This window comes from Lathyrus oleraceus, chromosome 1 (genome assembly GCF_024323335.1).
Source record: "Lathyrus oleraceus cultivar Zhongwan6 chromosome 1, CAAS_Psat_ZW6_1.0, whole genome shotgun sequence".
Classification (NCBI taxonomy): Eukaryota; Viridiplantae; Streptophyta; class Magnoliopsida; order Fabales; family Fabaceae; genus Lathyrus; species Lathyrus oleraceus.
Genome location: NC_066579.1, coordinates 77,119,556 through 77,137,737, shown reverse-complemented (window position 1 = coordinate 77,137,737; position 18,182 = coordinate 77,119,556). Strand labels below are relative to the sequence as shown.

At 39.0% G+C, this 18,182-nt stretch overlaps 1 protein-coding gene across 1 annotated transcript; it reads left to right on the top strand.

The window, feature by feature from the left end:
• Positions 1-17,358: 17,358 nt before the first annotated feature.
• Positions 17,359-18,182, top strand: LOC127115451 (uncharacterized). The gene has a single exon (XM_051046992.1). It carries the CDS (start codon positions 17,602-17,604, stop codon positions 18,106-18,108), a length of 507 nt encoding a protein of 168 aa, XP_050902949.1. The 5' UTR covers positions 17,359-17,601; the 3' UTR covers positions 18,109-18,182.

Genomic DNA, 18,182 nt, shown 5'->3' with positions numbered 1-18,182 from the left:
TGAGGGTCAAATGGCTAGGGAATGGCTTGAGATACTTGCAACATGTTCAAACGGGGTCTGTTCATCATTCAAAATGTTATCTTGAAGGAGTAAAAGTCTGTTCTTGAGCTGTCATGCTCGCTAGGCGAGCAGAATGGTTCGCCTAGCGAGTCCCAAGAAAAGCCACCAGAGTCTGAACTGTCATGCTCGCTAGGCGAGCAGATCCTTCGCTAGGCAAAGCCCTCGCGTTTTAAAAATGAAAAAAGTATAACAGAAAAATCATGGGCCTGAATTGCCTTCATTCTGAGCCCACCAAGCCACGAAAATCAGAGTATAAATTCAAAATTTCATTCAAACAAAACCCTAGAGAAGCTAATAGAATTCAGGGCAGCCTCCAGACACTGAAGAATTCACTCGGACTCTGAGACTTTTCACTCTGACTCACACACTTTATCAATTCCATCTTACATAAACCCTAACATTGCTTTGCAAACCCAACCGTGCAATTCAATTTCAATCGATCTCTCCAATCAGGTTTTCCCTATTTCCACTACTTTATGCTTTCAATTTGAAATTTCTGAATGTATGAGGTATTATGGGTGAATTTGAAAGATTGGGTATCGTTAGGTTTTGCATGTGGGTTTAGATGTGCAAGAATGTGTAGAACAATACCTTGAATGTTTGATCACTCAGTTTCTGAAATGGGTACCATAGGGTTTAGGGGTTTCGGAAATCGTACTGTTATCAGAGAAGAACCCAGAACCCGCAGGCATTCGCTAGCACCTCGCTAAGCGAACCTGTAGCGAAGCTTCGCTAAGCCTTTGCTAAGCGAAGCAGTAGCGATCGCGACAGTAGCTGATTTTTCTGTTTGCTCTCCAATATGTTTTGTGTTTGTTATGACATGCTTTCTATTACATCCGGGCACATGTTTTACTATGTATGTCATGTCTTGATGTGTGGATCCTTGCCCCCTGACTTTGAGTTTTGATACCCTTTTGATGCATTTGTTTGACAAGAGGTTTAGGCCTCTTACCCTTGGTTGCTTTTTGTAGCATGGTTCATGTTGTTGCTATGATTCTTCTGTTTGGTGCAACTCTTGATTGCACCCCATCTTGTCATTCTAACTTGTTTGTTGAGTTTTTGTGAGGGCTCACATGACTCCTGAAGAGATAGCTTGCTCGGTATTCCACTTTATTTGTGGGATACCATTTGGAGAGTTATTCTGATTTTTTTGCTGACTTGTTTTCTTTGATGGTGCTAGCTTGAGAGATCTCTGGGTTTCTTGTTTCTTTAGTTGCTGTTACTTTGGATCTTTATCTGTGTGGTAGATCTCTTGATCCCTTTTACATCTTTTCAGCATTTTACCATTTTCTTAGCTGGAAGACCTCGATAGGAGGCAATATTTTTGTGTGTTTACTTTTGTGCCCAAAGACCTCCAAGAAGATGCACCAGTGTTAAAGACCTCCATGAAGAGGCAATTGACGGATAAAAGGGATTAGTAGTCAATCCCCCGTTATTCAGTGTGTCGTTCTTTATGCTCGCACTACGTGTCGATGCTTCAAAACAAAGATCTTTTGTCCGGTCAGTCAGTGGAGAGGGTTCCATCTTTCTGAACCCCCACGCTTTTTCTTGAGTTCACCCTGTCCAGGGTTAAGAGCTATGAGGTCTTATCCTCATTACCCTTTTGATTTGCTCACCCTGACGTTCAATGTCAGTGGTTAAGAGCCCATTTGATTACCTTTTCCATGGCTTGTTTGTCGAGGTTGATATGACCCCTCTTGACTAAAGCCCTACCCATGTATGTTTGAACCCCCCTTGTTGGTGCGTTTACTTTATGCTATATGTTTTTTGTGTGGTGTGATCGTCTCCCCATAGGATTGCTAGGCTTCGTATAGTCTCTCGTCTGCATGTCAATTAAGGTAGCACGGTTCCTTCGTCTAGGACTTCCTTTTTGCATGAGCATTCCTAAAACACAAACAAACTCATTGATTTTTCTTCTCCTAAGAACATGTTAACTCCTTCTACTACAGGTGAGTAAGTCTCCAAAGGTCGAGCATCCGGTAGATTGCGTAGTAATGTCGTTCATCTAAAAAAACAAAATAAACAAAAATAGGTTAGCCGAGCTACGGTGCTCTGATTCTCAATCCTTCTTGAGATACGTATGCAGTAGGGTAGGGCCTCTGCGAGCAATAACTTTTTCTTTTCCCTACTTTGATTTTCTCTCTTTCGCATCGCATATAGGACTTTTTATACACACACTTTGGACATAAATAGCAAACGTGGATCCTATGGAGTACCACAGACGTGAAGGGGTGCGATAACCTTCCCTTCACTTAACCGCCCTCTTACTCAGTTTTCTTTGGTTCGAGACTTTGTTTTATCCGTTCCCTCTTGGTTATGCAGTACTACCTTTCCCTCCTCTTGGGATAAAAGTACATAGCTGGCGACTCTACTCTTTTTCCGCGCCACCTCTTTTCGCGTTTGTACTTGGATTTGGGAAATCCGGGGAGCGACAGCTGGCGACTCTGCTGGTGATTTGATTTTCCCTAGTGGGCCTTTCCTAGCGTTTGTTTGTTTATTGTCTATTGTGTGTTATTTATTTATTGCTTTGCATATTTATCTGCTTGCATTGCATCCTATGTGCGCTTTACTGTTTCATGCACACTGAGCTGGCTGTGTATCTGTTTCGTTGTTGAGTGGGAGTCACAAGAGATAAAAGACCCAATACACAGGCTATGAGTGAACTTTAGGACACCTAGGAATAAAGTGATTCATGGGAAGCGGGTGTTATGGCGCCACTTAGCGGAACATGGTATCACGAGCAGTTCAGATTCTGATGGGGTATTATCGTTGCATACACCTGGTGTGCATATGATGATATTCTTGAAAGGATTGTTTATCCTGCGTTTCTCTTAACCTTACCCTGGCCTAGATTACACCCGTGAGTGGGGCGGGAATGAATCATTTACAGGTACTGTTGGTGACCGTGTCCTGTTGGTGACTTTTGTTTGGTTCTTGTTGGTGACCGTTGGTTCTGAAGTATGTGTTCTAAGTTGATGACTGTGTTCTATGGTTCCCGGTTCCGAATTCATGCTGAAGTTCTGATCCTGTGCCTCGTGATACACAGCCAACCCGCCATTGTTTCATCATTTTGCATCATAGCATGTTCATTTTCAAAAAAATAATGCATAAAAAAAAAGTCAACCCGCATATGCATATCATTTTTCAGCCTTTTCAATCATCAGAGCAGGATGTCCAGAATCAGAAAAGGCCGTGTACTTTCACTAGTGCTGGATTGATGAATCACGGGGATGTCTTTGCAACAGACGATGAAGATGGTGCACTACGCCAAATAAGGGAAAAGAGAGCGCTTTTTTTGGCCTATAACAGCGCTTTAAAGCGCCCTCTAATCTGGCGCTGGCATAGGTAAAGACAGCGCTTTTTTTCCTGGTGAAAGCGCTCTCTAAAGTGGCTCTTTAAGCCCTTTAAGGGCCACTTTAGAGGGCGCTTTTTAAAGAAAGCACCCTCTAAAGTGGAAACTTTTAAGGGTTTAGAGGGCGCTTTTACTGGAAAGCGCCCTCTAAAGTGGAAACTTTTAAGGGTTTAGAGGGCGCTTTTACTGGAAAGCGCCCTCTAAAGTGGAAAGTTAAAGGGTTTAGAGGGCGCTTATTTTGGAAAGCGCCCTCTAAAGTGGGTGGTTATTTAAATTTTTTTTTAAAAAGCGCTATATTTATTTATTTATTTTAGACAACCTGCATATTGAAGCAGTACACCTAAAACTGTATAATTTGAAGCCCTTTTTCACACATTGCATTCAACAAGCCTTATATACAACAATCCATACATATACAACAATCCACTGATATATAATCGTTTAACTTCTAAAGATTCTAAATATACAACCAATTCATAACTTAAAAAGAAATAAAACTAAGTAGCAAAAGCATCTCTGAGATGTATGTTTTTTTTGCTAGCCGTAGTCTTCTTAGCAACAACCTCTTTTTGTTCAATATCAATAGCATGAACCTAAAATATCATAAAATTAGTTAGGTGAAGTATAAGATCAAGAATTAACATTTTCTATGCATAAATATCATATAATTGTGTTTATACCTTTTTTTTTGATGCAACTGACTCGATTTGCTGTAATAAAAGCCATTTTACCTGTAATAAAGAAAACAATTAAAATCATTTGACCTGTACCTTTTTCACTAAGTTCTCTTTATTTTCTTGGTTGGAATATGTTCTACATGTCTCTTAACAACACGGACGGTTGGATTGATCCAAATACCCTCATTATGATCATTTCTAATATATGAATCATTTGATATAATATTCTCATCTTGATCATTTCTGGTAAACGATTCAATCTCAACATCAATATCACCTTGATCTCCAGTGTTTTCATCAATTACTTTGTTGGAAAAAATAACTATAGACTATTTCGTACTTTTCGGATCATTGACATAGAACACTTGTCTAGCTTGAGAGGCTAGAATAAAAGACTCATCTTTGTATCCCACCCTATTAAGATCCACTTGCAAAAATCCTGACTTATCCATTCGAATGTCGTTATTATTTTCAACCCACTTGCAACCAAATATAGGAATCTGAAACTTCTCATAATCAAACACCCAAATGTGCTCGATAACACCAAAATACGACAGATTTGCAAATTTGGGGTTTAAGTCCTTCACAATCGTATGTATCTGCGCCACTATAGTTTGAGGCATAGGTCGTACTATCCCCCGGTTCAACATTCTCGTTACTTTTCTCACCATGCAAATTCCAACATGTATAACTTCGATCAATTCCATGCCTCATTAGATGCGATGTCAACTGAACTGCGTCAACCCGTTTCCCATAACAACAACCCAAGCAAGGACATATCATTCTACTGGGGTCTTCGGCGTGCGCAACGGCAAACTTAACGAATTCTGATACCCCATTCTCGTACTCTCTCGACAATCGATTGGAAGACATCCATGTATTATCCATTACTAATTAGAATAAACAAAAAATAATTTCATAAGAGAAACCAAAAATGGGATGAGACAAAACAATTTCGCTTTATTGAGTTAGTCTCTGTGCAGGGCATTCATGTCTCCAACAACAACCCAAAACCAAAACAATTTTGGTTTATTGAGTTAGTTTCTCAACATTTTCAGATATCTCTGACTTCAATAGCATGAGAATGTATGAACCATGCATTAAGGATTAGTGGTATGCACTAATTTGTAGCATAGTTATATATCATCATATAGTATTTACAAAAGATAAACATTGACTAGAAAATATATATGTAGAATTGTATAATGGTCTAACTGAAAGCTAACAGAAGAATAGTCGACTCTAATTTACTCTATCAAATAATATCCATACCTAAACTTCTTAAGTTACTAGCTATGCTATGTATGCTAGAATAAATACACTCATAAGCTGCATAGTGTACCTTTGATTGGTAGAAGGTGTTTTAGATATTGCTGCCTCCTTTTTCTACATCGAGAAACAAATGGAACAGTTGGTGAAATTTAACCCATAATGCCTAGTCTCCATTGCTAGCATTGCAACACAATAATTAATGTTGAGAATACTCAATAAATGTATGAACCAAGAAAAATGAAACCAAAAATGAACAATAGCGAACGTCAGAAGAGAAACCAAGTAATATGAAGATTAGAAAAATACCTATGGTGTCAAAATCGAACATCTAACAACGAATTAATAGAAGGAGTAAACGTCGTAAATCTAACAGAGGTGGAAGGAGAACGCCTTAGAAGTAGCGAAAATCGTAGCAGTGAGAACCCTAACGTGAAAAAGAACGAAAATAACAGAGAGTGAAATAACAAAACGCACAGTATGTTATAATTTTAATGTTTAATAAAGGAGACCTTAGAGGGCGCTTGTGGAAAAAAAGCGCCCTCTAAAGGGGGCCTAAGAGGGCGCTTATGAAAGCGCTCTCTAAGGCTTTCCAAAAGCGCTTTATAAACTTGAAATGCACATGGACTTATAGAGCGCTTTTTTAAAAGCGTCCTCTAAGGGTAACCTTAGAGGGCGCTTTCTAAAAAGCGCCCTGTATTGTTGTCCCTCTATCTCCTCCTTATTTTTTCGCTTCACCTTAGAGGGCGATTTATTACAAAAGCGCCCTCTAAAGTGCGTTGTCTATTCCAATTGTTCGCTCCTTATTTTTTTGCTTCACTTTAGAGTGCGCTTTTGTAATAAAGCGCCCTCTAAGGTGCGCTGTCTATTCCAGTTTTTGGCGTAGTGGTGACAGTGATTGTGATATGGATAATTGGGTGCGCCCGTGTGCTCCAGGGGAGAGGATCAACAACTGGACTGCTGAAGAAATAGTCCAAGTTACTCTTCAGACAGAGTAATTTTCTTTTGTTTTTCATTTTTCATGAAAGCCCTACGCTCTGCCCAAGGCGTAGTGGTTCATTGTAGGGCCACATCATGTTTTGAATTTTCAATGATTATCATCAATAAAGGACGTTTTGCAATCAAATTTGTGTTCACTGTCTTTCTGTTTTTTTTTTCATTTTCAAAATAATAAAAATGGCAATGTTTTTTTGTGACTTCCTTGAACTCTTTTCTAAAATAAAGCATGAAACATCGTTCGTGCAGAATTGATCTTGCGCATTCCATTAAAAACAGTTCTGTTATGGCTCAGTATGACTTTGATAATCCCATTTACCAAGCCGAAGAGGAGAGTGAAGAAGATTGTGAACTCCCCAAGGAATTGGCCAAACTATTGAAATAGGAGGAAAGGGTCATTCAACCTCATCAGGAAGAGTTGGAAGTCATTAACCTTGGTACTGAGGACGCAAAGAAAGAGATCAAGATAGGGGCTGCTTTAGAGGAAAAGGTCAAGAGAGGGCTGATTGAAATGGTGCAAGAATATGTGGACGTATTCGCATGGTCGTATCAAGATATGCCTGGTTCGGATACAAATATTGTGGTGCACAGGCTACCTCTCAGAGAAGATTGTCCTTCGGTAAAGCAGAAGCTTCGCAGAACTAGTCCCGATATGGCTGTCAAGATCAAAGAGGAGGTTCAGAAGCAGTTGGATGCAGGTTTTCTAGCAGTTACCAATTATCCCTTGGGTGGCCAACATCGTACCCGTGCCGAAGAAGGATGGTAAAGTCAGGATGTGTGTCGATTACCGAGATTTAAACAGAGCCAGTCCGAAAGATGACTTCCCATTACCTCACATTGATGTATTGGTCGATAACACTGCTCAGTCCTCGGTTTTCTCTTTCATGGATGGATTTTCGGGCTATAATCAAGATGGCGCCAGAAGACATGGAGAAGACGACATTCATTACACCTTGGGGCATGTTCTGTTATAAGGTAATGCCATTCGGGTTGAAGAACGCCGGTGCTACCTACCAAAGAGCTATGACGACTCTCTTTCATGACATGATGCACAAAGAAATTGAAGTGTACGTGGATGATATGATTGCGAAGTCTCAGACAGAAGAGGAGCACTTGGTAAACTTGCAAAAGTTGTTTGAAAGATTGAGAAAGTTCAAACTGAGGCTGAATCCAAACAAGTGTACATTTGGAGTGAGATCTGGAAAGCTGTTAGGTTTCATCGTCAGTGAGAAAGGGATTGAGGTTGATCCAGCGAAAGTAAAAGCTATTCAAGAAATGCCTGAACCAAGAACGGAAAAGCAGGTTCGTGGGTTTTTAGGGAGGCTGAACTACATTGCACGGTTCATATCTCATCTAACAGCTACGTGCGAACCGATATTTAAATTGCTAAGAAAAGATCAAGCAATCAGGTGGAACAATGATTGTCAAAAAGCTTTTGATAAGATAAAAGAATATTTGCAGAAACCTCCAATTCTTATACCTCCAGTTCCTAGGAGGCCTATGATAATGTACCTTTCAGTAACAGAGAATTCGATGGGGTATGTATTAGGACAGCATGACGAGTCTGGTCAAAAAGAGCATGCAATATACTACCTTAGCAAAAAGTTTACCGACTGTGAAACAAGATATTCACTGCTCGAGAAAACTTGCTGCGCTTTGGCATGGGCTGCTCGCCGACTAAGACAATATATGTTGAACCATACTACCTTGTTGATTTCTAAGATGGACCCAGTAAAGTATATCTTTGAAAAGCCGGCTCTTACCGGACGAGTGGCTCGTTGGCAGATGATTTTGACAGAGTATGATATCTAGTACACGTCGCAAAAGGCCATCAAGGGTAGTATTCTGTCTGATTACCTTGCCGAACAACCAATTGATGACTATCAGCCGATGATGTTTGAATTCCCCGATGAAGATATCATGTACTTAAAGATGAAAGATTGTGAAGAGCCTCTTGTCGAGGAAGGACCGGATCCCGATGACAAGTGGACATTGATGTTTGATGGGGCGGTAAATGTGAATGGAAATGGTGTTGGGGCAGTACTCATTAATCCCAAAGGTGCACACATACCTTTTTCTGACATATTGACTTTTGAAGTAACCAACAACGAAGCTGAGTACGAGGCCTGTATCATGAGGATTGAGGAAGCCATCGATCTAAGGATCAAAACTATGGACATTTATGGAGATTCTGCTCTAGTGATTAACCAAGTCAATGGAGACTGGAATACTCATCAGCCGCATTTGATTCCTTATAGAGATTACACCAGAAGGATCCTGACTTTCTTCAAGACAGTAAAGTTGTATCATGTATCCCGAGATGAAAATCAAATGGTTGATGCCTTAGCCACATTGTCTTCCATGATTAAAGTTCATTGGCAGAATCATGTGCCACACGTTGCTGTGAATCGACTCGAGAGGCCTGCGTATGTGTTTGCAGCCGAGTCTGTTATTGATGAGAAGCCGTGGTTTTATGATATTAAGAATTTCCTCAAAAGCCAGGAGTATCCTGAAGGAGCGTCAAAGAATGACAAGAAGACACTGAGAAGGCTAGCTGGAAGCTCTTACTTGAATAAGGATGATGTGTTGTACAAGAGGAACTTTGACATGGTTCTGCTCAGATGCGTGGTTAGACACGAAGCAGACATGTTAATGCAGGAAGTACACGAGGGATCTTTCGGTACCCATGTTGGTGGTCATGCAATGGCCAAGAAGTTGTTAAGAGCCGGTTATTACTGGATAACCATGGAATCGGATTGTTTCAAATACGCTCGGAAGTGCCACAAATGTCAGATCTATGCAGATAAAGTGCATGTACCACCAAATCCTCTGAATATTATGAATTCTCCTTGGCCATTCGCGATGTGGGGCATCGATATGATTGGAAAGATTGAACCTACTGCTTCTAATGGACATCACTTCATCCTAGTCGCGATTGATTACTTTACCAAGTGGGTGGAAGCAGCTTCCTATGCCAATGTTACCAGACAAGTGGTTGCTCGATTCATTAAGAAAGAAATTATTTGTCGTTATGGGGTTCCTGAGAGAATCATCACTGGTAATGGTTCGAATCTCAATAACAAGATGATGAAAGAGCCTTGCAAAGATTTTAAGATCGAACACCACAATCCTTCTCCTTACAGACCAAAGATGGATGGTGCTGTAGAGGCGGCAAACAAGAACATTAAGAAGATTGTGCAGAAGATGGTTGTGACGTACAAGGATTGGCATGAGATGTTGCCTTTCGCTTTGCATGGGTATCGTACCTCAGTGCGTACGTCAACCGGGGCAACTCCGTTTTCACTTGTGTATGGCATGGAGGCAGTCTTGCCAGTAGAAGTTGAAATCCCTTCTTTGAGGGTGATGATGGATGTAAAACTTGACGAGGCTGAGTGGGTTCAAGCCAGGTTTGATGAGTTAAATTTAATTGAGGAAAAGCGGTTAGCAGCTGTGTGCCATGGACAACTATATCAGAGAAGGATGAAGAAGGCCTTTGATCAGAAAGTGCGTCCTCGAAGCTATCAGATAGGTGACTTAGTTTTGAAGAGGATCCTTCCTCCCGGTACAGATAACAGGGGCAAGTGGACTCCGAATTATGAAGGTCCATATGTTGTTAAAAAGGTCTTTTATGATGGAGCCTTGATGCTTACAACTATGGATGGTGAAGATTTTCCGTCTCCTGTGAATTCAGATGTAATCAAAAAATACTTCGCATAAACTGACCCGCTCGATAAAAAAAGAAAGTCCAGGCAAAAAAGGGGCATCCCGACGAACCAAGAGAAAAAGAAAAGAAAAAGGTTTGGGCAAAAGTTAGGGATAAAGAATAAAAATAATATGTACACCCGGTAAGTCGAAAACCTGCAAAGGCGGCTTAGGCAAAAATGGGTATCCCGGTGGATTGAAAACCTGAAAAGGCGGTTCAGGCAAAAGAGGGATTAAAGCGAAGACTACAGTTTGAGTTATCTGTACTTCATCGCGTTTCAGTGTCTACCATCTTGAAGGGTATGATCGGTCCAATCACTCTTCTCAGAAAGCAAAGAATTTGGGGAAATTGAAGATTTATGAGTCATAACAGAATTGGAAAATAGTGGAATACCGTGTTCACATTGCCAATAGGATAGTTTATCTTCTCTTTTGGCGCAATTACCTCTTCCTAGGAATTGCTTCATGATGTATTTGCCTTTATAGGCCGTTTTCAATCAATAAAAATTGTTATTCAGTCAAATTGCTCTCTTGTTTTTTTATTTCTACTGTTTTGTTTGCAAAAAACGTCCGAATTTTTGATAAACATTGCATAAAAAAACATGAAGGCTAGACAATGACGTGCAGAAAGATAAAACATATGAAAATCATTTTGAATGTTGAGTACACTTGAGTATATTTTGTCCATACGATCCCCTGGGGCATGTATGTCTTGCCGTTTTGCAGGTTACTATCTTTGATTGATGGCTAAAGCAGATGAGCCAAAGTTTGTTCGAAGGAAGACCCTTTTGTTTCAACACTGTCCAGTCGTGTAAGAAGTTGGGTCGTTTAAGTCGAGTTCAGAATTTGTTTCCCCAGCATGGTCGAGAGGTTGGTGTTTTCCCAACAAGTGACTCCCTAGTTGAGTTGGTTTCTCTACCGTTCCGAGAATGTCAGATCAGCAAGTATCCTCAGCAGGATTGTTGTATGTCCCCACAGAGTTGGAAGATCGAATCAGAAATTGTGTGCTCAGTAAAGCGATCATTTGCTTTCCCAGTAGGAGTTTTCCTCCCTTTGCATCTTGCATGTAGTAATCATCATTTGCATTCGCATTCTCAAATCGCATTTCCATTCAGTATGGAGCATTACGCCATGGAAAACTCAAACATATGCATGCATGCATTAAACCAGATTGGATCATATCCCCAGAAGAGACGGATCATTTTTCAACATCAGTGTAGCACATTTGCAGCAGTTGCTCTTGACAACATTCAGAATCGATAGTCCCAGTGAGATTTATTTTCTCACCAGTCCGTGAAAGGAAAGCTTGATTCTCTTCCCAGTGTAGTCACCTGTAAGTGTCTGCCTTATTTTGACATATGTAAATATCGTCCCTGCGATACCGGTAAGTGTCGTGCTGATCCCTGTGAATGTTTGTGCTTTTCTTTGATGTCGGTGAACATCATCTTTCGATGTTGGTAAATGTCGAATTCCAATCGTTGGCCATCAGTAAATGGCATGTCTCTCATGGTGTCTACAAAAAATCGTTCTGTCAACACCCGTGTGTGTCCTTTCCTTTTTTTGGTGTCGGTAAACATCATTGTTCGATGTCGGTAAACATCAGCCGCTTGTTAACCATCAGTAAATGGTTTTGTCGTTTAAGATTCCCCAGCAGATTCGCTGTCCGTAAATATCGAGTACTTCATTTTCGCCATCGGTAAATGGTTTCGTTTCATAAATATATTCTTTCCTTGGTGTCGATAAACATCATTGTTCGATGTCAGTAAACATCGAGTTCCTTCCCAATCATCGGTAAATGTCTGGTCTTGTTTCACTTATAAACATCTTTGTTCGATGTCGGTAAACATCGAGTTCCTTCCTAGTCATCGGTAAATGTCTGGTCTTGTAGCGCTTTCCTTGGTATCGGTAAATATCAAATCTGTTTTGAAGCCGCCATCGGTAAATGGTCTCGCTTTCTTTGATATCGGTAAATATCAAATTTGTTTTGAAGCCGCCATCGGTAAATGGCCTCGCTTTCTTTGATATCGGTAAATATCAAATTTGTTTTGATGTCGCCATCGGTAAATGGCCTTGCTTTCCTTGATATCGGTAAATATCAAATCTGTTTTGAAGCCGCCATCGGTAAATGGCCTTGTTTCCTTTGATATCGGTAAATATCAAATTTGTTTTTGAAGCCGCCATCGGTAAATGGCCTCGCTTTCCTTTGATATCGGTAAATATCAATTTTGTTTTGAAGCTGCCATCGGTAAATGGCCCCGCTTTCTTTGATATCGGTAAATATCAAATTTGTTTTGAAGCCGCCATCGGTAAATGGCCTCGCTTTCTTTGATATTGGTAAATATAAAATTTGTTTTGAAGCCGCCATCGGTAAATGGCCTCGCTTTCCTTGATTCGTCACCTACAGAGTGCAAATTCTCCGGTTCTTTTGGTATTCAATCCCTATTTACCTTGAAAGTCTGATAGCCGCTGCTTTCATCCGTTCAGGTTCACAGTTGATCGAATAGGGGAAGCTGTAGCACCTCAAATTTGCCCTCCTCATTCATGCATTCATTTTTAGGTCATTTAACATTTCATACTGCATTTCATCATGTCAATCAAAATTAGCTCCAAGAGTTTGTCTTCCAAGAAGCTTGTATTCAACTGTGAAGTCAAAAGTCAACTGTTGGTCAATTGAGGGTCAAATGGCTAGGGAATGGCTTGAGATACTTCCAACATGTTCAAACGGGGTCTGTTCATCATTCAAAACGTTATCTTGAAGGAGCAAAAGTTTGTTCTTGAGCTGTCATGCTCGCTAGGCGAGCAGAATGGTTCGCCTAGCGAGTCCCAAGAAAAGCCACCAGAGTCTGAACTATCATGCTCGCTAGGCGAGCAGATCCTTCGCTAGGCGAAGCCCTCGCGTTTTAAAAATAAAAAAAGTATAACAGAAAAATCATGGGCCTGAATTGCCTTCATTCTGAGCCCACCAAGCCACGAAAATCAGAGTATAAATTCAAAATTTCATTGAAACAAAACCCTAGAGAAACTAATAGAATTCAGGGCAGCCTCCAGACACTGAAGAATTCACTCGGACTATGAGACTTTTCACTCTGACTCACACACTTTATCAATTCCATCTCACATAAACTCTAACATTGCTTTGCAAACCCAACCGTGCAATTCAATTTCAATCAATCTCTCCAATCAGGTTTGCCCTATTTCTACTACTTTATGCTTTCAATTTGAAATTTCTGAATGTATGAGGTATTATGGGTGAATTTGAAAGATTGGGTATCGTTAGGTTTTGCATGTGGGTTTAGATGTGCAAGAATGTGTAGAACAATACCTTGAATGTTTGATCACTCAGTTTCTGAAATGGGTACCATAGGGTTTAGGGGTTTCGGAAATCGTACTGTTATCAGAGAAGAACCCAGAACCCGCAGGCATTCGCTAGCACCTCGCTAAGCGAACCTGTAGCGAAGCTTCGCTAAGCCTTTGCTAAGCGAAGCAGTAGCGATCGCGACAGTAGCTGATTTTTCTGTTTGCTCTCCAATATGTTTTGTGTTTGTTATGACATGCTTTCTATTACATCCGGGCACATGTTTTACTATGTATGTCATGTCTTGATGTGTGGATCCTTGCCCCCTGACTTTGAGTTTTTATACCCTTTTGATGCATTTGTTTGACAAGAGGTTTAGGCCTCTTACCCTTGGTTGCTTTTTGTAGCATGGTTCATGTTGTTGCTATGATTCTTCTGTTTGGTGCAACTCTTGATTGCACCCCATCTTGTCATTCTAACTTGTTTGTTGAGTTTTTGTGAGGGCTCACATGACTCCTGAAGAGATAGCTTGCTCGGTATTCCACTTTATTTGTGGGATACCATTTGGAGAGTTATTCTGATTGCTTTGCTGACTTGTTTTCTTTGATGGTGCTAGCTTGAGAGATCTCTGGGTTTCTTGTTTCTTTAGTTGCTGTTACTTCGGATCTTTATCTGTGTGGTAGATCTCTTGATCCCTTTTACATCTTTTCAGCATTTTACCGTTTTCTTAGCTGGAAGACCTCGATAGGAGGCAATATTTTTGTGTGTTTACTTTTGTGCCCAAAGACCTCCAAGAAGAGGCACCGGTGTTAAAGACCTCCATGAAGAGGCAATTGACGGATAAAAGGGATTAGTAGTCAATCCCCCGTTATTCAGTGTGTCATTCTTTATGCTCGCACTACGTGTCGAACAAAAACCCAAGATCTTTTGTCCGGTCAGTCAGTGGAGAGGGTTCCATCTTTCTGAACCCCCACGCTTTGTCCTGAGTTCACCCTGTCCAGGGTTAAGAGCTATGAGGTCTTATCCTCATTACCCTTTTGATCTTCTCACCCTGACGTTCAATGTCAATGGTTAAGAGCCCATTTGATTTCCTTTTCCATGGCTTGTTTGTTGAGGTTGATATGACCCCTCTTGACTAAAGCCCTACCCATGTATGTTTGAACCCCCCTTGTTGATGCGTTTACTTTATGCTATATGTTTTTTGTGTGGTGTGATCGTCTCCCCATAGGATTGCTAGGCTTCATATAGTCTCTCGTCTGCATGTCAATTAAGGTAGCACGGTTCCTTCGTCTAGGACTTCCTTTTTGCATGAGCATTCCTAAAACACAAACAAACTCATTGATTTTTCTTCTCCTAAGAACACGTTAACTCCTTCTACTACAGGTGAGTAAGTCTCCAAAGGTCGAGCATCCGGTAGATTGCGTAGTAACATCGTTCATCTAAAAAACACAAAACAAACAAAAATAGGTTAGCCGAGCTACGGTGCTCTGATTCTCAATCCTTCTTGAGATATGTATGCAGCAGGGTAGAGCCTGTGCGAGCAATAACTTTTTCTTTTCCCTACTTTGATTTTCTCTCTTTCGCATCGCATATAGGACTTTTTATACACACACTTTAGACATAAATAGAAAACGTGGATCCTGTGGAGTACCACAGACGTGAAGGGGTGCGATAACCTTCCCTTCACGTAACCGGCCCCCTTACTCAGTTTTCTTTGGTTCGAGAATTTGTTTTATTCGTTCCCTCTTGGTTATGCAGTACTACCTTTCCCTCCTCTTGGGATAAAAGTACATAGCTGGCGACTCTACTCTTTTTCCGCGCCACCTCTTTTCGCGTTTGTACTTGGATTCGGGAAATCCGGGGAGCGACACTAGTAAGTGAAAGTTTTCTTGTGAGAAAGGATTTTTTTCTAAGTGGTCGTGTCAATCATTTATATTCTTAAGGGTGTGATACTCTTAAAAGATCGAGTTTGGTTCTTGAGATAAACATATCATAAATATCTATATTTGGTTTCTTAAGCTTTGCCGAATTTTTTTTTGCCTTGGTTATTGAGATAAGTCATGAATCTCTAATTGGTTCATTAGCTTAGCATGCGATAAAAGTTGTCAGTGGTTGGGGATAAACTTGTAACTCAAGATCAGATTGTATTAAGGTTTGTGGGCATAATCTTTAAAAGCTCAAAAATTTATATTCAAACTCCCAAGAAGACCTTTTAGGGATAGGACTAGGCCAACATTCGACCAAACCTTTATAAATCTCTAGTGCAATCTTTTTAACCATATCCTTTTATTTTCTGCAATTTACGTTAAGTATTTTATTTTTGCTGCAAATTACTCACCTAAAATTACTAATACGATCTTAATCAAGAAATTAATAAAATTAATCACAAATTTTGAATATCACAATTCACCCCCTCCTGTGTTTGGAGTCACTTGTCCAACAACCTTCTGCTTTAGTTTCTCAATCTTCTTGTTGTTTAGTGTTTTCTCAAACTCATACCCAAATTCTTTGCCAAATTCTACACCATATTTCCTCAAATTTCCTTTCAGTTTTTCACAATCGTAACACTCAATGTCATATTTTGATTCAACTTGTTTTCCAAAAAAAAATTCATCATCCCAGTGAATTTTGTTTGACAATCAACATCATTTTGGAAAAAGAAATACAATGGTGACAAAATTAGAAAGGGGTGTAATTAGAACGTAGAGGAAATACGAATGGGGAAGAAATAAGAGCGATCACAAAATTAAACAAATCTCCGTAACTTGCACTTCCAATATCTTTTTTTTGGGTTGCATTGAATTTGGAAAAGTAAATCTTCATGGATAACTCGTGTCCACAAGACATAATTTTTCTCCCATTGAAATTTTCAACACATGAACCGAAACTTCCAACCATTATGAGGTGAGTCTCGTGGATGATTTGCAGTAGACGATGACAACTAAATACGATTACGTGAAAAATCCTAATTTTTGAAGCTCATGGAGGAGATAAAAAGATAGCTTTTGAAGACAAATTGTCACGTGACTGCAAATGGAATGTCATGTGCAAATTTAAACAACATTTTAAGTTAAAATAACACAGATATTCTTTAATCTCATTAATTAAATTAATTTAGAAAATAAGGTAATACATGGCAGCCACCTAGATAAAATTTAAAAAAAGAAACTAAAAGGAAAGCCAATATGGTTATGCCAGAAACGGAACTATTAAGAGCAAATTAGTGGCTTAAGCTCCCACTCAATAGATTTGTTTAACTATAAATAAATAAACTATTTTAACTTTCTATATTAAAAAACTGAATATTGTCTCTACTAAAAAGTATTAAATAATATCCCGTTAAAATATCTATGTAATAGCTGAACATAAACATCAAATATAAGATCATAAGTTCAACACCACAACATCCATTTGTTTATCTTTAAATAATAGTAAATTTCAATTAAATAAAAATATTGAGTAATTAAATAAACTGTGAAAGATAAGTATGAAGTGAATAAACAAATCATTTAAATCACCTTTTGTGTTGAAAATACATTGCTTTCATCTAAAATAAAATTGAAAATACATTGCTGTGCTACTAGACCTGTTAGGTCATTATTCAGTCACGTGTTACTGTGGCAATCTTCAACTTGTCAAGTATATGCTACATTCAATATATTTTTAATGTTGCTCCCTAATTCATTTTTAATGTTGCTCCCTAATTCATTCAAGTCTTGTAACTCATAATGTTATAGTGAATCAAGTCTACAAAACTATTGTAATATAGTATATGGTAAATGAGAAGAAAAATTATAACATGATTATTGAATAGTCTTTAGAAGAAAAAATACTATAAAGTATAGAAACAAAATAGTTCAAGAAAGTCCAATTCAACAACCACCCACACCTCTCATTTTCCCAAACAAACTACAACTCACCAACTCCACCATCAAAAGTAAAAGCAACGAAACTAACAAAACAAAAACAAAAAACTTGTTTTTTAAATATAAAAAAAAAACACTCACAATCTTCCAAGTTTAGAATTTGTAGGGTCAAGTTTGGAAAACAAGGACAACATAACACAAGAGTTTGTGAAAACAAAAACAAAACAAACAAAAGGAAAGGAAAAACCAAACTCTCTTTAATAACTCCTCTTCTTCAATCACCTCTATAAAGAAAAATCCTCAACAAAATCATTCATCACCGTTTACTGAGATTTAGTTCTTGTCGTTTTGATTCGTAGAAGAAAAATATATCCATCATTACCAATGTTGCTCAGAAGTTCTATCACTACCACCAAGAAGTTCTTCAAATCCACATTAAAGAACTTCAAGTCATTCTTCTCATCTGGCTACCAAAAGCTTCCAAAAAGCACTTCTCCTTACAATCACTTATCTTATTGTGAGGCTACAAATCATGTCATGGACACAAACATTGACAATAATAATGGTAACTATACCAAATTGTCTAATGCAAGCCCTTCTAAGGAGAAAAACCAAGTGAAGAAAAGAGAGGTTTTTGACAAGAAAAACAATGAAAAGAGAATGACCCTTCAAGGAGAAAAGCAAAAAGATTCATCATTTATTTCAAAGGATATGAAAGAGAGAAGATATTGCATGGTGGAAGAGAAGTTAAGGGAATTGAAGATGTTGGATATAAGCAATGTAGATTATGTGATGGATATTGAAGAAGTTCTTTATTTCTATTCAAGGATTACTTCTCCTACTTATCTTGAAATTGTGGATAGATTCTTCATGGAAATGTACTTAGATTAGTGTGTGAGAGGTTTTGATTTTGTTTATGCTAATTTCTTAACTTGTTAATTAGAGTCTATGATCATTTAACCTTT

What these genes read in the sequence shown, in the direction of transcription:
- LOC127115451 (XM_051046992.1), top strand. Translation starts at nt 17,602, where the DNA reads ATGTTGCTCAGAAGTTCTATCACTACCACCAAGAAGTTCTTCAAATCC.